Genomic DNA, 16,946 nt, shown 5'->3' with positions numbered 1-16,946 from the left:
CCTTCCCAAGCTTCCTGCCTGGATCAGATGGCAACAGGGCAAACCAACGTGCATGCACTGCAAGGTCAGGGCACCTGCACTATTAGAAACTGCAGCAAGGTGCTTTCCCAACCAGCACCTTCCCATTCTGTAGAAAGCAGAAGGTGAGCACAGCTGTGCCAAACCCTGTGGGTTAGCAGTAAGAAGAACAGAGCTCCAAAGCTCATCCTCCCTCCTATAGCTGGGAGAACACTGGAACTGGTCCCAGCACCTGACCCTCAAGGTCAGATAAATGTTATTTCAGAAAAGCAAGACAAATTAGTGCTTTATGACCAACAAGCTTTGTTCATGGAAGCTTTCTCTTCAGAGATTAAGTGAACAATATTGCCTACAAGTGCAGAGAACAGTAATTCTTTTAAACTGTTGAGCTCAATGTTTTTCACCCTATCTCTGACAGCTGCTAATTTGGTGACTGAAAAGTGATGTAGGTTTAAAAGTATCTTGTTCTGCCTCTGTGCAGGGACCATCAGCAGAACAAATAAATTATCAGTGTTTGGATTCTCATTACCTCAAATTAGCCTCAGCACAGGATGACAGGAGCAGAGCCAAGCTGTCTGTGGGCCCTTATGTGGCACCTGTTAGCACTCCATAAAGGACACAGAAAAGGGAGGCCAGGTTCTCTCTGCTGTCTGAGCACAACAAAGCTTTCCTGACAGACTGTCCATACCTCTTCTGACAGCAACTTTCAGCCTGCACACCCACACTGCCCCTAAGCCATTAACAATGAAGCACTTGCCACACTTGGAAGTGTCCCCAGGGTGTGCAGGGACTGCATGAGGAAATTGGGGCAGGGATGGATGAGTCTGCCAAATAACAGGTACCATCCCCACAAAGACATCCATCTAAAACAATGCATTTCTTTACAGGCAAGCCTAAAATAATCACTGTGGCAAAGAAAACAGACAGGCAGGCACATTTCTGGGTGGGACAAAGTGACCTGCTCCAAAATGCACCTACAACAAAGCCAGCTGTGGAGAGCCAAAGGCTGACAGGGAGACCATCACAACAGGCACATTCCCCTCTGTTACACAGCTCCTGTAACAGCCTGGATCACTCACTCATCTCATGCCCTTCCTCCTCCTTGCCTGTGACTCCATTTGGAGCAGTCACACATCTGTGGAGGGACTAAACCCATGGCTGTGACCTCGAGGCTATACCATGGACCAGAACATGACGAGAAAGGAAATGCATCAGCTTTCCCTGAAACCCTCCCAGGGGCCCTGCTTGCATTCAAGCTGCCAGAGCCCCAGATTTTGTGTCCTGTATGGTTTTGCAGGAGCTGATTGTGATGCTGTGCCTCCCAAGCAGCCAGCTGGCCCTTCCATTCCCCTGTCCTGCTTCTCATGGGGAGGGCATTTTTCACTGCACTTGGTGCCAGTGGGGCTCTTCCCACTCAGATCAGTGCTATGAGCACCTGAGACAGGAATTCAAGCAGAACACATCCATGCAGGAGCTTCATTTAATCAAGTGTTTGAGCAAAAACACTTGCTAACATTGGAAACTTTAAAGAGGAAAAGCAGTAGGACAATCTTAGTGCTGAAGTTGTCCATGTAAATGGATTGGGCACTAGCCCAAATACAACAAGCCTGCCCACAGCTGTGATATATTTAATCAGGTCTTACAGACTAATTATCCTGCACAACTAAATCCACCTGTGAAAATTGTCTCATTTCAGCTGTGGGCAAAGCTACTTAAATAACATTTTCACTTTCAAGAAGAAAACCCCAAACAGTGTCTCTTCAAGTCCAAAATACCCACAGCCAACTGCAGTGCCAAGGCAGCGTAGAGAGAATATTTAACCAAAATCATAACAAAATCCTGCTCACCTGAGAAAAATCCTTATTATTAATACTTGTGGCACCTACATGTCCCCAGAACTGTCTTGTGACTTCTTTGAAAGAATATAAGGAGATGATAACTTAAAAAAAAAAAAAAAAAAAAAGAAACCAACATTCTCTTTGAGTGTCTCCCCTTCCAAAAGAGTTGTCTCTTTTTCCCAATGAAATTTAACTGCCACCACTATGTTCTCAGTGATGGACTACTGAAAATCCATCTCTTACACCACAGTAATTTTGAAAATTATTTCATCAGCATTGGTGTAATATGAACAGTATTGTCTGCTTAAAGTGCATAAAAAGCAGCTGAGATTTCCTCAGAAGCAAGCAGCAAGGCTAACTACTGCTTTGCTTTGACTAAACTAACAGTACTAAAAATGTGTATATATAGAAGTAAATTGTGCATGAAAATTGTACAAGTAAACACCACTGCACACAAATGAATAAAGTGCTATTTTTCAGTAAGTCTGAGTCAGTTCTCCCTGCTGCAAAAAAACATGCAATCTTAAAAGCATCTGAAAGCTTCTAAAAATCAGGGTTTCCTTTTCTCAGGCTGTAAAATGTGCTGTTGGCACACTCACTTTATCATTCAAAACAGCAACAAGTGAAAACAGACCAAAAGGACAGAGTTAATTCAATGCAAAGATCTCCTCTCTCAGTAAATGTCTGCACAGCACCACTCTTAGCAACAAAATGTTTATCCAGCACATGATAGAGAGGCTTTTCCCTGACACCTGGGACAAAACCAAAGAACAAAAGCAGCTCCCAGTGCAAGCCAGCAAAGTTACATTTTTCAAGTGTTCCCACCTAATGCAGACAGAAGGCCAGCCACAGCAAGCCACAACAACCAACCTATTTACCCACTTCCAGAAAATGCTTGTAAATTTAAACTGTGTGAAATGTCCAACTACTGCTTTCATTCCATCAAAAGGCTTCATCTGCAAGGGACAATAAAGCCTTTGGCTTGACCCAAAGGGGCTGCTAGGTTAATCTATTCTGACCTTACCTTTATTCAATCATAATACTGAAAGATTGCTTGAATGAATAACCAGCATTTAACAATGCCAACAGGCACTCTTTCACTACAGTGCTCCTCTGAAGTGCCCTCCAAGCCAATTCTTTAGTGACAGGGGATATCAAAAATTTCAAAAATTAACTGTAAAATAAACCAAAAAATGCCATTTCTCATTTGTGGATAAAAAAGGAATGATATTAAAAAAACAAAAGAAGAAAATTTTTCTCTCGCCCCTTCATGTCTATTTCAGACTTCCACCATCACTTATTGTCAATTTTTGATAATATGCTGTCTCTTATTAACTGTCAGTCACATCTTTTATTTATAGTATTTTCACTCAAATGGGAGAAACCAGACAAAAAAAGATACTACTGATAAAACCTGCCTTCCAACAATAGATCTTAATCACCCAGGCCTCAGCACTTGGTATTTTAATAACTACAGGCTTCATTTCAGAGCCCATTCCATGAGGGTGCTCAGCACTAAACACAGCAAAGCAGAGTTAAAATTAAGCACATAATTAGGCCCACAGAGGTCAGTAAGCTGCATTCACCATTCAGTGACTGATTTAATCACTCAGCTCCCATAAGTTTAAAGTTCACAGCCTATGTTTAAATGTCCTTCTAGAGAAAAGCCTGCAGTACCCAACACTACAGTGCAGAGTTCTCCCCAAGCATTTTCCTCCCTGTAACAGTGCAATAACCACCTGCATGAAGGAGCTAAATAGTCTGATATGTGTCTGTTAGAGCAAAGAATCTTGCATTTTGTCATGAAGCAAGAGCTGTATTCTCATTGACATATCAGTTAGAGCACTCATTTTTCAGCATCCACAAACAAATGCATCTTCATTTAATGTTCTACACCTGTAAATGGTTTAGCAACACAAGAGAATATCAAAAAGCATGACCAGCACGCACTGAAAAGACACTTAAAAAGACCTTAAAAATCCACACTAACCTCAGAAACCCCTTAAATCTGTTCCTAATTAGATTTAGGAAGATGCTTAACATACCAGTCAAGATTAAGTCCCATCACCTTTATCCAAAAGTACAACCATCAAAGAACTGGGAAGTAAACCATAAGGCAGTGACAAGAGCATGCAAAGCAAGAGGAATGAAAAATAAAAATAAGAGCTTTCCTTTGGCTTGCAGAGAATACTGGTATAAACTATTCCAAATTTCCTACCTTGAAAAGCTGTGATGTGACCAACAATCATGTACTTCAGCTCAAAGTTCAGGGCCTGGATGCTCTGAGCCCTCTCCCTCCGAACAGCTGCCTGGTAACTTTCTTCCATCTTTTTGGTGCAACATGTTGGTGCCCTGTGTTGGCAGATCTGTAAATCTGACTCTTAAAGCAAACAAGAAAAACACAGAAATTAGAAAACCTCTGAGTTTACATCATAAAAGAAATGCATCTTAATACCAGAACCACCACATTTTAAATTTTGAAACAAGACAAAACCCACAAGGAGTAACAATGTGAAACTCAGCTGTTGTCGGAAGGACACAAAGTTGTGATGATTTCATTTGAGGAATTATCAGATGATAAGTTATTTTACACTGTTAAGAACACTGGGCACAAAAGTCACCTGGACACAGTCAGGGCCAAAACAGAATCATGGTCATGAAGATGTGTGACCGCGTTCACAGGGGTCTGAGGATGAGGGAAGAGACGAGGATCTGACTCCATGTTTCAGAAGGTTGATTTATTATTTTATGATATATATTATATTAAAACTATACTAAAAGAACAGAAGAAAGGATCTCATCAGAAGACTAGCTAAGAATAGAAAAAGGAAGAATGAATAACAGAGGCTTGTGTCTCAGACAGTCTGAGCCAGCTGACTGTGATTGGCCATTAATTAGAAACAACCACATGAGACCAGTCATGTGGTTGTGGATGCACCTGTTGCATTCCACAGCAGCAGATAACCATTGTTTACATTTTGTTCCTGAGGCCTCTCAGCTTCTCAGGAGGAAAAATCCTGGAAAGGAATTTTTCAGAAAATATCATAGCTACAAAATGCACCATCAAAGGGGTAATATTTCCACCATACACCTTGTACTAAAGGTATCAAAATTTGAACATGTGAGTGATAACCTTGCCTCAAATGAGGATCCAATACTCAGCCCTGGTGTGCCTCAAGGGATCACCTATTCACCTTTTACACTAGGGGAACCTTTTTAAAAAATCTGTGAGCTCCTAGGCAGCTGACCAAAAAGAAAAAACCATAAAGGCACTGCAAACACTCTCACCTTGCAACTACAGAGAAAGCTGAAGACTGATTAAAACTTCATTCTTGGAGAATGTTTTTTTGTTTTTTTTAATCATTCCATCTTTGTATGTGTTTCAGTAAGTTTAGTATCCTTGGTAAAGGAACCTACATCAAAGAGTTGTGATGGACACACTCAGGGTCTGTTTGTTCTACACCATGGGACTTGCAGATGCCCAAAAGGATCTGGTACACACTGCAGGTGAGTATTTTCTGAAACTCCACAAATACACATTTTTAGAAGGGGGGGGAAAAAAGCAGGAGACTGTTAATCAAGCACACCCCAAAGCAGGGGCACACATAAATACCAGAGCCCAGAGAGTCACACAGTATTAAGTGTGACAGTGTGTCAGGGGCTTCCTTCCCTTCCTTCCCTCCACCTCAAGGCAGAAACAGAGTCCCTGAGGGAAAGGGGTCTCAGTGTCCACCTCCATCCCATCCCTCGGGCTCTGGGATGGAGACACCTTTCCCAGGAACACCAGTGGCACACAGGTGGCCAAGCTCCCCAGTGCCACCCCAGCACTGGCTGTGTGGGCCATTCTACTGGAGCCGGTGTGTCCCACACTGCCCCTCCCTGTGCCCAAGGGGGCTCTCTGTTCCCAAACACCACTGGCACCCCCTCCCCACACAGCCCCAACAGGGCTGGAGGGCACACGTGCATGAAAACCACCCCAATTCTCCAGAGAGCCACAATTCCTCCTGAGGATTTCTAGAAACATCCAGGCCACTGCAGAGAACCCAGAGCAGGCCTTGGGATGGAAATATCAATGAACCATCACCAGCACTGCCCCTCACACCTGGGGTTAATGCACACCTTGCAGGTTAATGCACAGCAAGGCATAACTGACAGGGATCAAAAACACAAGGATGCACTCAGAAATCAGCAGGCACCCCCAAAGGACCAGGCTCTGCTCAGAGCCAGCTCCAGTCAGCACTCACTGAGACCAACCCACAGGGAGAAGCTTCAATTAAAAAAAAAATAAAAAGTCAGCTCAAACATCTCATTTAACTCAAAAACATTGCTTCCAGCTGCACTCTCATTTGAAAGTGCAGCTAATTTATGACAAGAAGGTCAAAACCAAAGTAAAATATTTCAATTCACTACATTTTTATACAAGTTTGCAAACAAAGATCAGAGTTGTCACAGAATGAGCTGAGTCAGGTACCATTTTGGAGGTGGATTTGTTTCACATTTCAATCTAATCTCAAAAATGAGAAACAAGCACAGTGTGCAGCCCCAAGCCCCACTGAGGCCCTGCCAGGAGCAGCAGCAGGAGGGCTGCGCTCGTCACCGGCTGGGCACGCTGGTCCCAGGCTAGAATGAGCTCTTTGGATGGGCTAATTTTAACTTGGATGGGCTCCCTGATCCAGTTCACCCCCTGAACACGTTTGTCCTGTCACAGGAACTGGGGGACAGGGAAGGACCAAAACTCAGAGCTGGCACCAGCAAAGCACCAGTGAAATGGAGATACAGAGAAACTGCAGAGCAACTCGCTCAGACCCAAAGAGTGTCCGAGCACAGGGGCTGGAAATGTCGCTCAGCATCTGCAGAACTGGGATGCTGACACCTGTAGAAGGATAGAATACAAGTAAATAAAGGTAGTATAGAAAGTAATCTTACCCCCTAAAAGAGTTGCAGCTGGGTTAATTATTAAGGATTAGGAGCAGGCCTGATGTTAACAGGCCACAGCTGTAGCCAATAAGAAGAGTGTTATAAAAGAGTGGATTGGTGGGATGAGGGGACTGGAGTCAGCTGGCTCCTGTGAGAAGAAAAAGTCAGTGCCCAGAGGAGCTGCCTACAAGAAACATCAAGGAGAAGCTCTAGCAATATGGAACCCTTGTAATGTAATAACAATAGAACTCTTACACTATAATGACAACAGACACCCAGAGCATTTCTGCTTATAGATAAGCAATGTAATAGCTGGCTCTCACAATTAAGAGATAAATATTATGTAGATGCTTAGTAATGTTATTGTAAGATGTCGTTCCATAGTCCTCTTTTCCCCCCTTGCCTTAGAAGTCAAGACATTCAGAGGAGGCTGGCTTGTTCCCAGGAGGGGCAGCAGAACAACTCCTGACCTCCAGTCAAGAATCTCCACCAATGGGTGGCACAGAAAGAGCTGACTGACAAAACTGTGGGGGGACTAGAGATATAAAAGGCAGAACATCCATTTTGTAGATGAACCACATGGCCAGCAGTCACAGGGGGCTCCCAGTGCTCTAATTTTTCCTTATTTAGTCCTCTGTTGTAGTTTAATAAAATATTTAAAAGTGAGCAGTTGTTTCCCACATCAGCCCTCTGCAGTTTTGCTTAACAGGGCTCTGCAAAGCTCAGAGCTGTATCAGGAAAGGTTTGAAATGGCAGGAGCTCTGTGCTGGCCCTGGCTAGGAGGCAACCCATGGCTACCAGAGCTGCCCCAGCACTGCCCTCTGAACTGAGGCACACAGGAACCTGCTTCTCCTCCAGAAAGTTTAAGGATACTGATATCTCAGCTGAACTGCACTCCTGAGCTTCCCCACTCAGATATTCCCCCATGAATGCTCCAGGAGCCTGAGCACTGGGATTTGTTGGTCCAGAGCCAAAATGACACAGAAGGCACTCCTAAATAGAAACAGCGCTAAGCCCCTGACGGCTCAGGAGCCTGATGTAAAACACAGAGCACTGAAGGCCCAGCAAAGAGCAAGCCCCCCTCTCTCACAGAACTGTCAGGTCAGAGCTGCCATGCACACAGCCTGGCAATTCCATTTGCTCCAGCATTAGCCTCAGGGTATCACTTCTAACACAATTATAGAAACCTAATAAAAGGTTTCACTGCTATACGTGCCTGGGTGACGAGATTAAATTAGAACTCATTAGTAATGTCTCTAATAACTCAGATACTAATTTTAGTTTATCTCATCTCTTTCATCTTGATGAAGAATACCCTCTCCAGCGGGAAGAGGGGAGGAGCAGGGACACAGGAGAGGCTGAGCACCCCAGAGTGAGCTGCCCACCAGCCCCAAGGGCAAACTCCTCCCTTCTTTAGGGAACAAAGCCTTCAATACACCAGAGAGAAAGCACCGTTCCTGAAAGTTACCAACAGCATCATTTCAGGATTTCACCCTGCTAACTTCCATCAAGGACTTGTGTTATCAGCTTTTCCCAAGCTGCCCCTCATTTCCTAGCTAATTTGGGAGGAGCCTCTACCTCAGCCTCCCCCTTAAAGCAGATCTAACCACAGAAGAGCTTCATCCAGTCAAGTTTCAAGCACCTACGAAGATGAACAATACCACAACCACTCAGAACCTGTTTCAGTATTTGACTACACTCATGATAAAATAAGTAAATTTAAAATGTCTATCTGAAGATAATTTTCCGTGTTCCAACTCACACCTGGTTTTTTTCAGCACACAGCCCTGTACCTCCAAGAAGCTGACTCCACTTTCTCTGTTTTCTCCCAAAAGGCAGCACAGCCTCCTTTAACCTTAATTTTCCTCCAACTGAACAAACCCAGCTCTCTATTCCCACGTGTTCCATGATAGGAGCCCCCTGCTAGACTAACTTTGTGCCACAGATGCAAAGCACCTGCATCCAAGGCACCTCTCTATTTCATTTTCTTATGCATTACCTTACTGACAGGGCAGAACACTTTCAACTCTACATGCCTGGGCTTCAATTCAAAGGGTTTATTATAGCTTTCCTAAAACAAATTAATTTTCTGCTTCAGATCAGATGTAAGGATTATTCTGCTGATTATGTACATTATTTTTCCATCCAAGTCTTTTTCCCTTGAGTACTGGTTAAAAATATGGCCTGGCTTATTTTTTAAAGTGAGAAAAACTACAGACTTTAAACCCTAACTGTTATTATAAAAAACAGGATAAAGTATCTTGCTCCACTTTGAAAAACAGTCTCATTCAGAAGTGTAGGGGAAAAAATACCTGAGTGTAAAGCATGTGTGTTTTGGAACGCATCAGTGATCCCTGATGAAAACTAGTGTGCAACCCCAAAGCAATTAATACATGCCAAAGGCATCACCTTCAGACACTTCCCTGTCACAATTATAAATTACTTTAGGTGCTGAATGCACAGAAAACTGTGTATCCTACCTGACATCCATCTGGCCAGCTCTATCACAATCAGCTATGCAGTATTTTGTGTGTTGCTTGGAGAACTTTTTGGTTTGAATCAAAAAGTTTGGGACTTCATTTTGAGCTTTGGTACAAATAAAATCTAAGACTCTGGCCATTAAAACTAGCTGGATCAGTATTATTTCCCAAAAGCAGAGAGGCCTGTTTAGCAAAAAAAAAAATTAACTTCTTCCAAAGGCTGAATATATATTCATTTTGTTAGCTGACCATGTAGTTTAACAGTTGTGTCCTTAAAATGCTGCACACACTGTAAAAGCCATACTCTGAAACCAGAAAGCCAAATTTAACACACACTAACTGATCTAGCTGCACCAATTTTTTCAAAGACAGGCTGATTTATGTTTTTCAAACAAGCTGAGCCTCTAATTTCCACTGCAGAGAAGAGTCCTGAGCAAGCACGGTCAGAGGGTGAGCTCAGTGCAATCTTTCTTCTGACAGCTTTTGCCTTTGTATCTTGACAAACACTTCAACAGTATTTCCAAACAAAGCTTTAGTCCAAAGCCCAAAATTTTAATGTTGTACAAATATCTTCAAAGGCTCCAAGACTGATTATGCCTCAGTAACAGAGAAAGGTGCCAGAAGTACGTTGCATTGTGTCTGGCCCAGCTGAACAGGAGCCAACACTTCATCCTCCTTGAGACTCATCTGTCTGCTATAGCTGCTGCCTCAGCTTGGGGAAAATTCAGCAATTAAACACAAACTAATTCGGGGAGGAGGCCAAGTCGAAAGAAAAAGGAGCAATTTCCAACAAGGGCTCTCCCTGCAAGGACTTGGGGCATGAGCAGAGCCCACACCAGCAAAACCACATTGAGGAAAGGGAATCCAGCCACTGTGGGTTGCCCCAAGTTTGTGAGGTTGTTTTTCCATGCACCTCCTGTGCCCCAGCAGTGCTAAAACCATCTCCACCTTCACCTGCAAGGCTGCTGCCAAGAAACTCACCCAGTGGCCATGCTCACCGAGCAGGGAGCCCAGCTCCCTGTGCACAGCCCTACACCACAGCTCAGGCCCACCACAAGCCATAAAATGTTTGCAAATAAAAAGATGTGGTGTTTGTGAGGGTCCCCAGGATGAGGTGAGAGATGAGAATTTGACTCCATGTTTTCAGGAGCTGATATATTATATTATATTATATTATATTATATTATATTATATTATATTATATTATATTATATTATATTATATTATATTATATTATATTATATTATATTATATTACATTATACTATACTCTATTACACTCTATTATACTATACTCTATTACACTCTATTATACTAAAACTATATTAAAGAAAGAGAAAGGATATACCAGGAGGCTTAACTAGAATGAATAATAAAAACTCCTGACTGACTCAGAGAGTCTGACACAGCTGGACTGTGACTGATCATTAATTAAAAACAATTCACATGGAACCAATCAAACATTCACCTGTTGGCAAACAATGTCCAAACCACATTCCAAAGCAGCAAACACAGGAGCAGCAATCAGATAATTATTGTTTTCATTCCTCTCTGAGGCTTCTCAGCTTCCCAGGAGAAAATCGTGGGCAAAGAGGATTTTTCAGAAAGTATCATGATGACACAAAGACAAGCAAAGGATCTTCAACTCATCAACTCACCATGTGCATTGCCAAACAGCTGCTATTTTATCTGTCAGTGTGTCAGATACGGTAGTTATTACGCTTGAAGTGGTGCCAGGAATTAGCACAAAAATCAACAAGCCAAGGCATCTGTGCTCTGGGACATAAAATAGCAGCTAACTCAATAAACCTGGGCTAGCAGTAAAAGCCAGGTCAGCTCCAGGGAGCAGAGTCTAAGTCAAACTGAGGTGTCTTTTCTTCCTGCTAAAGGTACACTGGAGCCAGGCCCTCCCACACTCATTTTCTGACTAGGCAGAAAGAACTTTCCAATGTCTTTCCTCTGTTTTGTTAAAATATTCCTATTATCAGCTTTAATATAAAGATCACACAGACAAACAGCACATTCAAATGTCCCTTGAAAGCAAAAAGCTCATGAAATACTAAAGCAGAGCCCAAATTTGTCCCATCCACCTACATGCAACTTGGCAACATGCACACATCCAGCAGGAAAGCTTACAAGTGCAGTTTGGAAAACACAAGTTATGAAAATTTCCTTTTCCCCATCCCTCCTTTCATAATGTACATTAACAGAGATACTATTTAATTTGATAAGTAGACTTTGCATTCTCAGTGTTCCTTTGAAATACACTGGAACATGACTAAGGCTATGACCAGATGTGCTATTCCAGCTGAAACAATCAAGGCTCAAAGGCAAACACCTCATGTTTCATCAAGCACAGCTTAGATAACCTACAACATAACTACCAGCAAGTGTAGCTACTTCCAACTTCGTCAAGTCAAACAGCATCCATTTGCTCAAGAGTTCTTGAGTAGATGTGGAAAAAAAAAAAAAGTATAAAATCACAAAAAGGAAGAACCCCTTATTGATGGCACTGGAATTAAACGTGGACATCTGAGGGTGGTGGGAACCTGGAGTGGGATAGCAAGAAGCACTGGATGTCAGACTCCAGAGAGCTGCAGCATCAGCAAGTGCCACAGCCTGCAGGACAGCCAGAGACCATCAGGCACCAGCCCTGAGCAGCTTCCAACCACACAGCTCATAGGGCAGCATCTGTACACTGAAATGCTGTTAGGCCTGGTGCTAGGTGCATTTTGTTTTTTTTCTTTTTCCCTCTGCTGTTTGCCTGGTTCTCACTGCTCTTGTACTCAGATTTTTGGTGTCATTTCTATAGCACCTTCTGCCTTATCCTATGAGTCACTGCCTGGCAGGATTTTCACCATGGCTTGTTCCCCACAGAACCTGCCTTGTGCCTGGACCCAGTGAGCCAAAAAAGCATCTGAGTTCCCTAAACTGAATGGCCCTGCACTCACTGGAACCTACACAGGCACAAACTAGGCACTCCCTTCACTCCTCCAAGTCCATCTCTTCAGACCAAGATTCCCATTTATTTGTAGCCATGATATTTTCTGAAAAATCCTTTCCTTAGGATTTTTCCTCCTGAGAAGCTGGGAGGCCTCAGGAACAAAATGTAAACATTGATTATCTGCTGCTGTGGAATGCAACAGGTGCATCTGGGATTGGTCTGGTGTGGTTGTTTCTAATTAATGGCCAATCACAGACAGCTGGGTCAGACTCTCTGTACCAGACACAAGCCTTTGTTATCATTCCTTCTTTTTCTATTCTTATCCAGCCTTCTGATGAAATCCTTTCTTCTATTCTTTTAGTATAGTTTTAATATAATATATATTATAAAATAATAAATCAAGCCTTCTGAAACATGGAGTCAGATCCTGATCTCTTCCTCATCCTGGACCCCTGTGAACACTGTCACAATCTATTGATCCTCCCTGGCCCCTCAGCTCCCTTCTCCCTGCCTTCTCCAATCCTTTGCACACCTGTGGGACACCTGGAGCAGCTGGACACATTTCCAGCCCATGGGCCACAGTTTTCCTGCAGGGAGGAGCAGCTGTGCAGGCAGAGACCTCCTCATGTCCCTCATGCTCAGTTTTCCAGGCTGTTCCTCAGAGAGTCTGGCTGCACCCAGGAGGCTGAAGGCAGAGCGCTGAGCAGGCAGCTGTGGTCACTGTTCCTTGCCTTGTGCCTGCTACCAGACCTCTGGCAGGAGGAACAGGGGATGGAACTCACACACGGGAACAAAACGTCCTGTAACACAGCTACAAAGCACCTACAATTGGAGATTTTACAGTTTCCCAGAACAGCCTGGTTGTCAGAAGGGTGCTGGAAGATATATCTATGGTAATCAGAGTCCTGAAGGAACAAAGTGTGATTAACTTCCACAGTTCACTGCCCCCTCCCTCTGGTCTTCCCCACACCAGCCCTAACCTCAGAACCAGCAAAATTTCAGTAGGAAGGCACAAAACTCATAGAATTTCACTGCAAACTGTTAATTGAGCAGCTGAGCAGAGGCTCAGCTTGGTGCATGCAGGAGCAGCAGGCAAGGACTGCCTGCCATGCCAGGGACTGCCCTTGGCCATTCCTCCATGCCTGGCACTTGTTTAGGTGGGTGATAAATTCTTTAATGCTGACTACATTTAATACTTTCCCATGAGCCCAGTGCTAAGTGAGATATTCTCTGAATGTGGATCTATCTGGGGGGCAGGCAGCAGGACACTGACTGCTAAAGAGCTTGCTAACTACACACTACATGCAAATTCAAAAGATTTACACTCTCAAGGATCCATCCTTGTCGGGATCTTTAGCTTGTCAGAGTGACCCCGAGAAAAGTTCCAAAGTCTCTTTTCCCAGCCCAGTGCTTGAAGAAGGAGTCAGGGCTCTTCATTTCTCGGTCTCAAGGTTGTTTATTGCTCCTTATCTATAAAATTCTTTCTCCTGCCCTGCTGAGGTCCGTCCAGCAGGACAGTTCCAGGCACTCTGCCTGCCCCCAGGGCAGTGTTATGTCTTTATACTAAAAACTACGTGTACAATGTTTGCAATTACTTTCCAATACCCATCACCTGTGTTAGACAGTGAGCTTCTACTCTAAACCAATCTGTCAGTGCCACCATCACAGCAGAAGATGGAGGCCAAGAAGAAGAAGGACAAAGGCTGGACACACCCAGTTCCCTCCATCTTGCCTCCTGACCCCCCATACCAAAAACCCCAAAATCTACTTTTCCACCCTGTGATAACTTCACTATTATTCTACCTAAACTGTTGTGACTTGCAGCTCTTCATCTAAGGTTGGTAATTTGCTCCACAGGTCATAATCAAACCCACAGGTGTTTTGGGCTCTGTGCCAGGGTCTCTGAGCCCCCTGGCAGGGTCCTGGCCATCCTGGACAGCCAGAGGGATGTGCTGGGCTCCCACACATCCTTCTTTCCCCTAGAATTGACACAGAAGCATGAAGACTGATGTACAAAAAGTACATTATAAAACAACTCAGGTTGGTAGAGACCAGTGGATTTCAGCAAGGAGGTTTCTACATTTACTGCAATGCCAACTCCTTCCTCCATTCTCCTGGGACAACACATGGAACTGAATGCAGAGGTGAGAGAAAAATTACAAGAGCTTTCATTAATTTAGAGTCTATTACGAATCATCTTTCATTATGTCTCATCACATCCCAAGCAGTAAATCCTATACATTTTCTCCACCAACAACAAAATTAAAAAGTCTTAAATGCATACAAAACATTTTCTAGAGGAGTCTGGTAAATCTTCCTACTCCATGTCATGCAAGGACAACAATGAACCACCAGCTGCATTCCTGCTCTCCAGAGGGGACAGCATTTCACTGCCACAGAACCCTGCCTTACCTGAAGAATGAGACACTGAAACCACAAGAGCTGGGAAGCCTCTAGTGGAACACAGCTTACAACAAAAAACTGTGTTTAAATGAAAGGAGTAGGTTTGTAGCCCTGTACACTTAGAGAAAAAACACCTTCTGAATGCAATCACACAGGCTGCCTATCCAGTCCTACAGGGAGGACATAAAATTATTTATGAGAGTTGTGAATCGCCTCATTCATCTCAACTTCAAACCCTAACAACAATTCAAATGTTAGCAACTGTTTTCCCAACTTTTTCATAGGAACTACTTCCTAATATGCTTTACCTGCTGTGGTAAGATCCATATAAGGTGGCAAAGAACAGAAAATTTCAAAGATATTGACAGGGTCGCAATAAAATGTATTTCCTATTCTTCTTCATTTTATCTGTCAACATAAAAACCTGTAAGAAGGTTAGACTGGAAGAAGAAAGAAAAGCAAAGATAAATATAAAGGAGCCAAGGGACTATTGGACATCTGAGCCTCAGAAAGGGAAATTGCAAGAACAGTATTTAAAAGGAGAGAGGAATAGCAACTCCTCAATACTCCCTTTCCTCCCAAAATTTGAGTATTTCTGGTTTTGCCATCTCTTGAAAGCCATACATGAAGCCAAGTGCTCAGACAACTATTTTCTCTTCCTTAAAAATACATACTAGTCTTGCCTAAGTATTAATTTAACAACTAAATCCTAATGCTTTCAATGAGCTTTTCCTGTAAGCCTGTAACTTCATTTTTGTGTATGACTTCAGAATGAGAAATGGCTGATTTACATCAGTTTTTACCACCATCTGAACATATTTCTTTAGGATCCCATTCTCACTTTCATTATTTATTTTTAGGGAGAAGAAAGAGGAAAACTATAAAAACCCAGATGAAATACCCAAGTGTAAGTTTTCTGTGCTGTCTAGGTGGCCTGGAAAGGCCCAGGGATGGCCTTGAAGAGCCGGCGCTTCAAAGGACGAGGAGAGACTCCTGATCTTGTCTCGGTCTCGGTGTTTATTAATTGTTTATCTAAAAGATTTTCTTTCAGCCCGACAGAGGTCTACACAGCAAGCCAGCCATGGGCACACTCTGCAAGCCCCCAGGGCGGTCACTTATCTTTATACCCGAAGTTACGTGTACAATATTTATCATTTTTCCCCAATACCTTCTACCCTTATTAACCGGTGCACTTTTAGTAATAACCAATCCCAAAGTGCCACCATCACCACAGAAGATGGAGGCCAAGAAGAAGAAGAAGAAGGACAGGACACGCCCCAATTCCTCCATCTTACTTCTTTAGACCCCCCTGTACCAAAATCCTAAACCCTGTGTTTTACACTCTAATTAACTTATCCCTTCACCATTCACCCAGTGAAACCTTCCCAGTCCTCATACAGGCGTCGTCTCCTGTGTAGGATCAAAGTCCAGCCACCAGACACTTCTGGCAACATTCCAGGACTCCTGAGCCCCCAAGGGTGGTCTCGGCCACTCTGCACCTCCGTCCTGAGGTGCTGAGATCCCACACCCAAGAATTTTAAGGAAAGCATCCTGCTCTCTTGATTCCATTTACACGAAAGGAAGAACTGAACCATAACTAAGCAACTGCTTACTAGACAAGACACCCCTCACCAGGGCCAATTCTGCAACTTCATCCCCTGTGACACAGTAATTAATTAAAACAGGCTGCAGCAAGGCTCCAGCATCACCAGGTCTCTGCACCTTCCCTCCCTGTGGTTCCTCATGCAGACAATGCCACCGCTGCAATTTGTCACAAACTGGACCCACGAGCATTGGGGGCCATCCCAGAGCAGGAGAGACAGGGAAGAGCCCAGCACAAGTGACAGTCACTGCAGAGGAACCCTCACTGAGCACAGCCATGCAGAGGAACCAGCTGGCAGCCCCACAGGTCACATACAACACACCAGGAGCCTGTTCTGATGGTCTAGGCTGAGCCTACATTTATGCTCAGATCACTTCTCCCACCCCAGACCACGTGTGCACAAAAAAGGAAAGGTAAAAATATCAAAGAGGTTGGTTCAGCACCCCCTGATGTCAATGGAGACACCCAGTGGCATCAAGTCATACAAAATACAACAAAATACAGTCAAGAGACAGCTCTGTGCTGGGCTTCATGTGGGGATTCAGCAGTTTGAGACTTAACAGAGCTCTGTACCCACAGAGCTTTGGGTCAAAATCTTGAGTAGATCCTGGAACAGGGATCACAGCCAGGAAACCCAAGAAAACTACCCTTAGGAGGAAAAAAATCAAAATTAAAATTTAGAGAAAAATGAACCTACAAAGAGTTGTGATTTAGAAATGGTTTGGGTCAAACTCTTGAGTAGAT

The 16,946-nt window shown here is 43.6% G+C and overlaps 1 protein-coding gene across 2 annotated transcripts in view; it reads right to left on the bottom strand.

The window, feature by feature from the left end:
- LOC132077535 (glypican-5-like) overlaps positions 1–16,946 on the bottom strand; it is a 369,893-nt gene that overhangs the window by 338,110 nt on the left and 14,837 nt on the right. For both annotated transcript variants that reach the window (XM_059479307.1, XM_059479308.1), the window contains exon 2: positions 4,075–4,236. In XM_059479307.1, the coding sequence (XP_059335290.1) occupies positions 4,075–4,236 (162 nt within the window). The remainder of the gene's footprint in view (positions 1–4,074; positions 4,237–16,946) is intronic.

This window comes from Ammospiza nelsoni, chromosome 10 (assembly GCF_027579445.1).
Source record: "Ammospiza nelsoni isolate bAmmNel1 chromosome 10, bAmmNel1.pri, whole genome shotgun sequence".
In the NCBI taxonomy this organism is placed as follows: Eukaryota; Metazoa; Chordata; class Aves; order Passeriformes; family Passerellidae; genus Ammospiza; species Ammospiza nelsoni.
The sequence above is the reverse complement of the archived record's forward strand: the minus strand, read 5'-3'. Positions and strand labels throughout refer to the sequence as shown.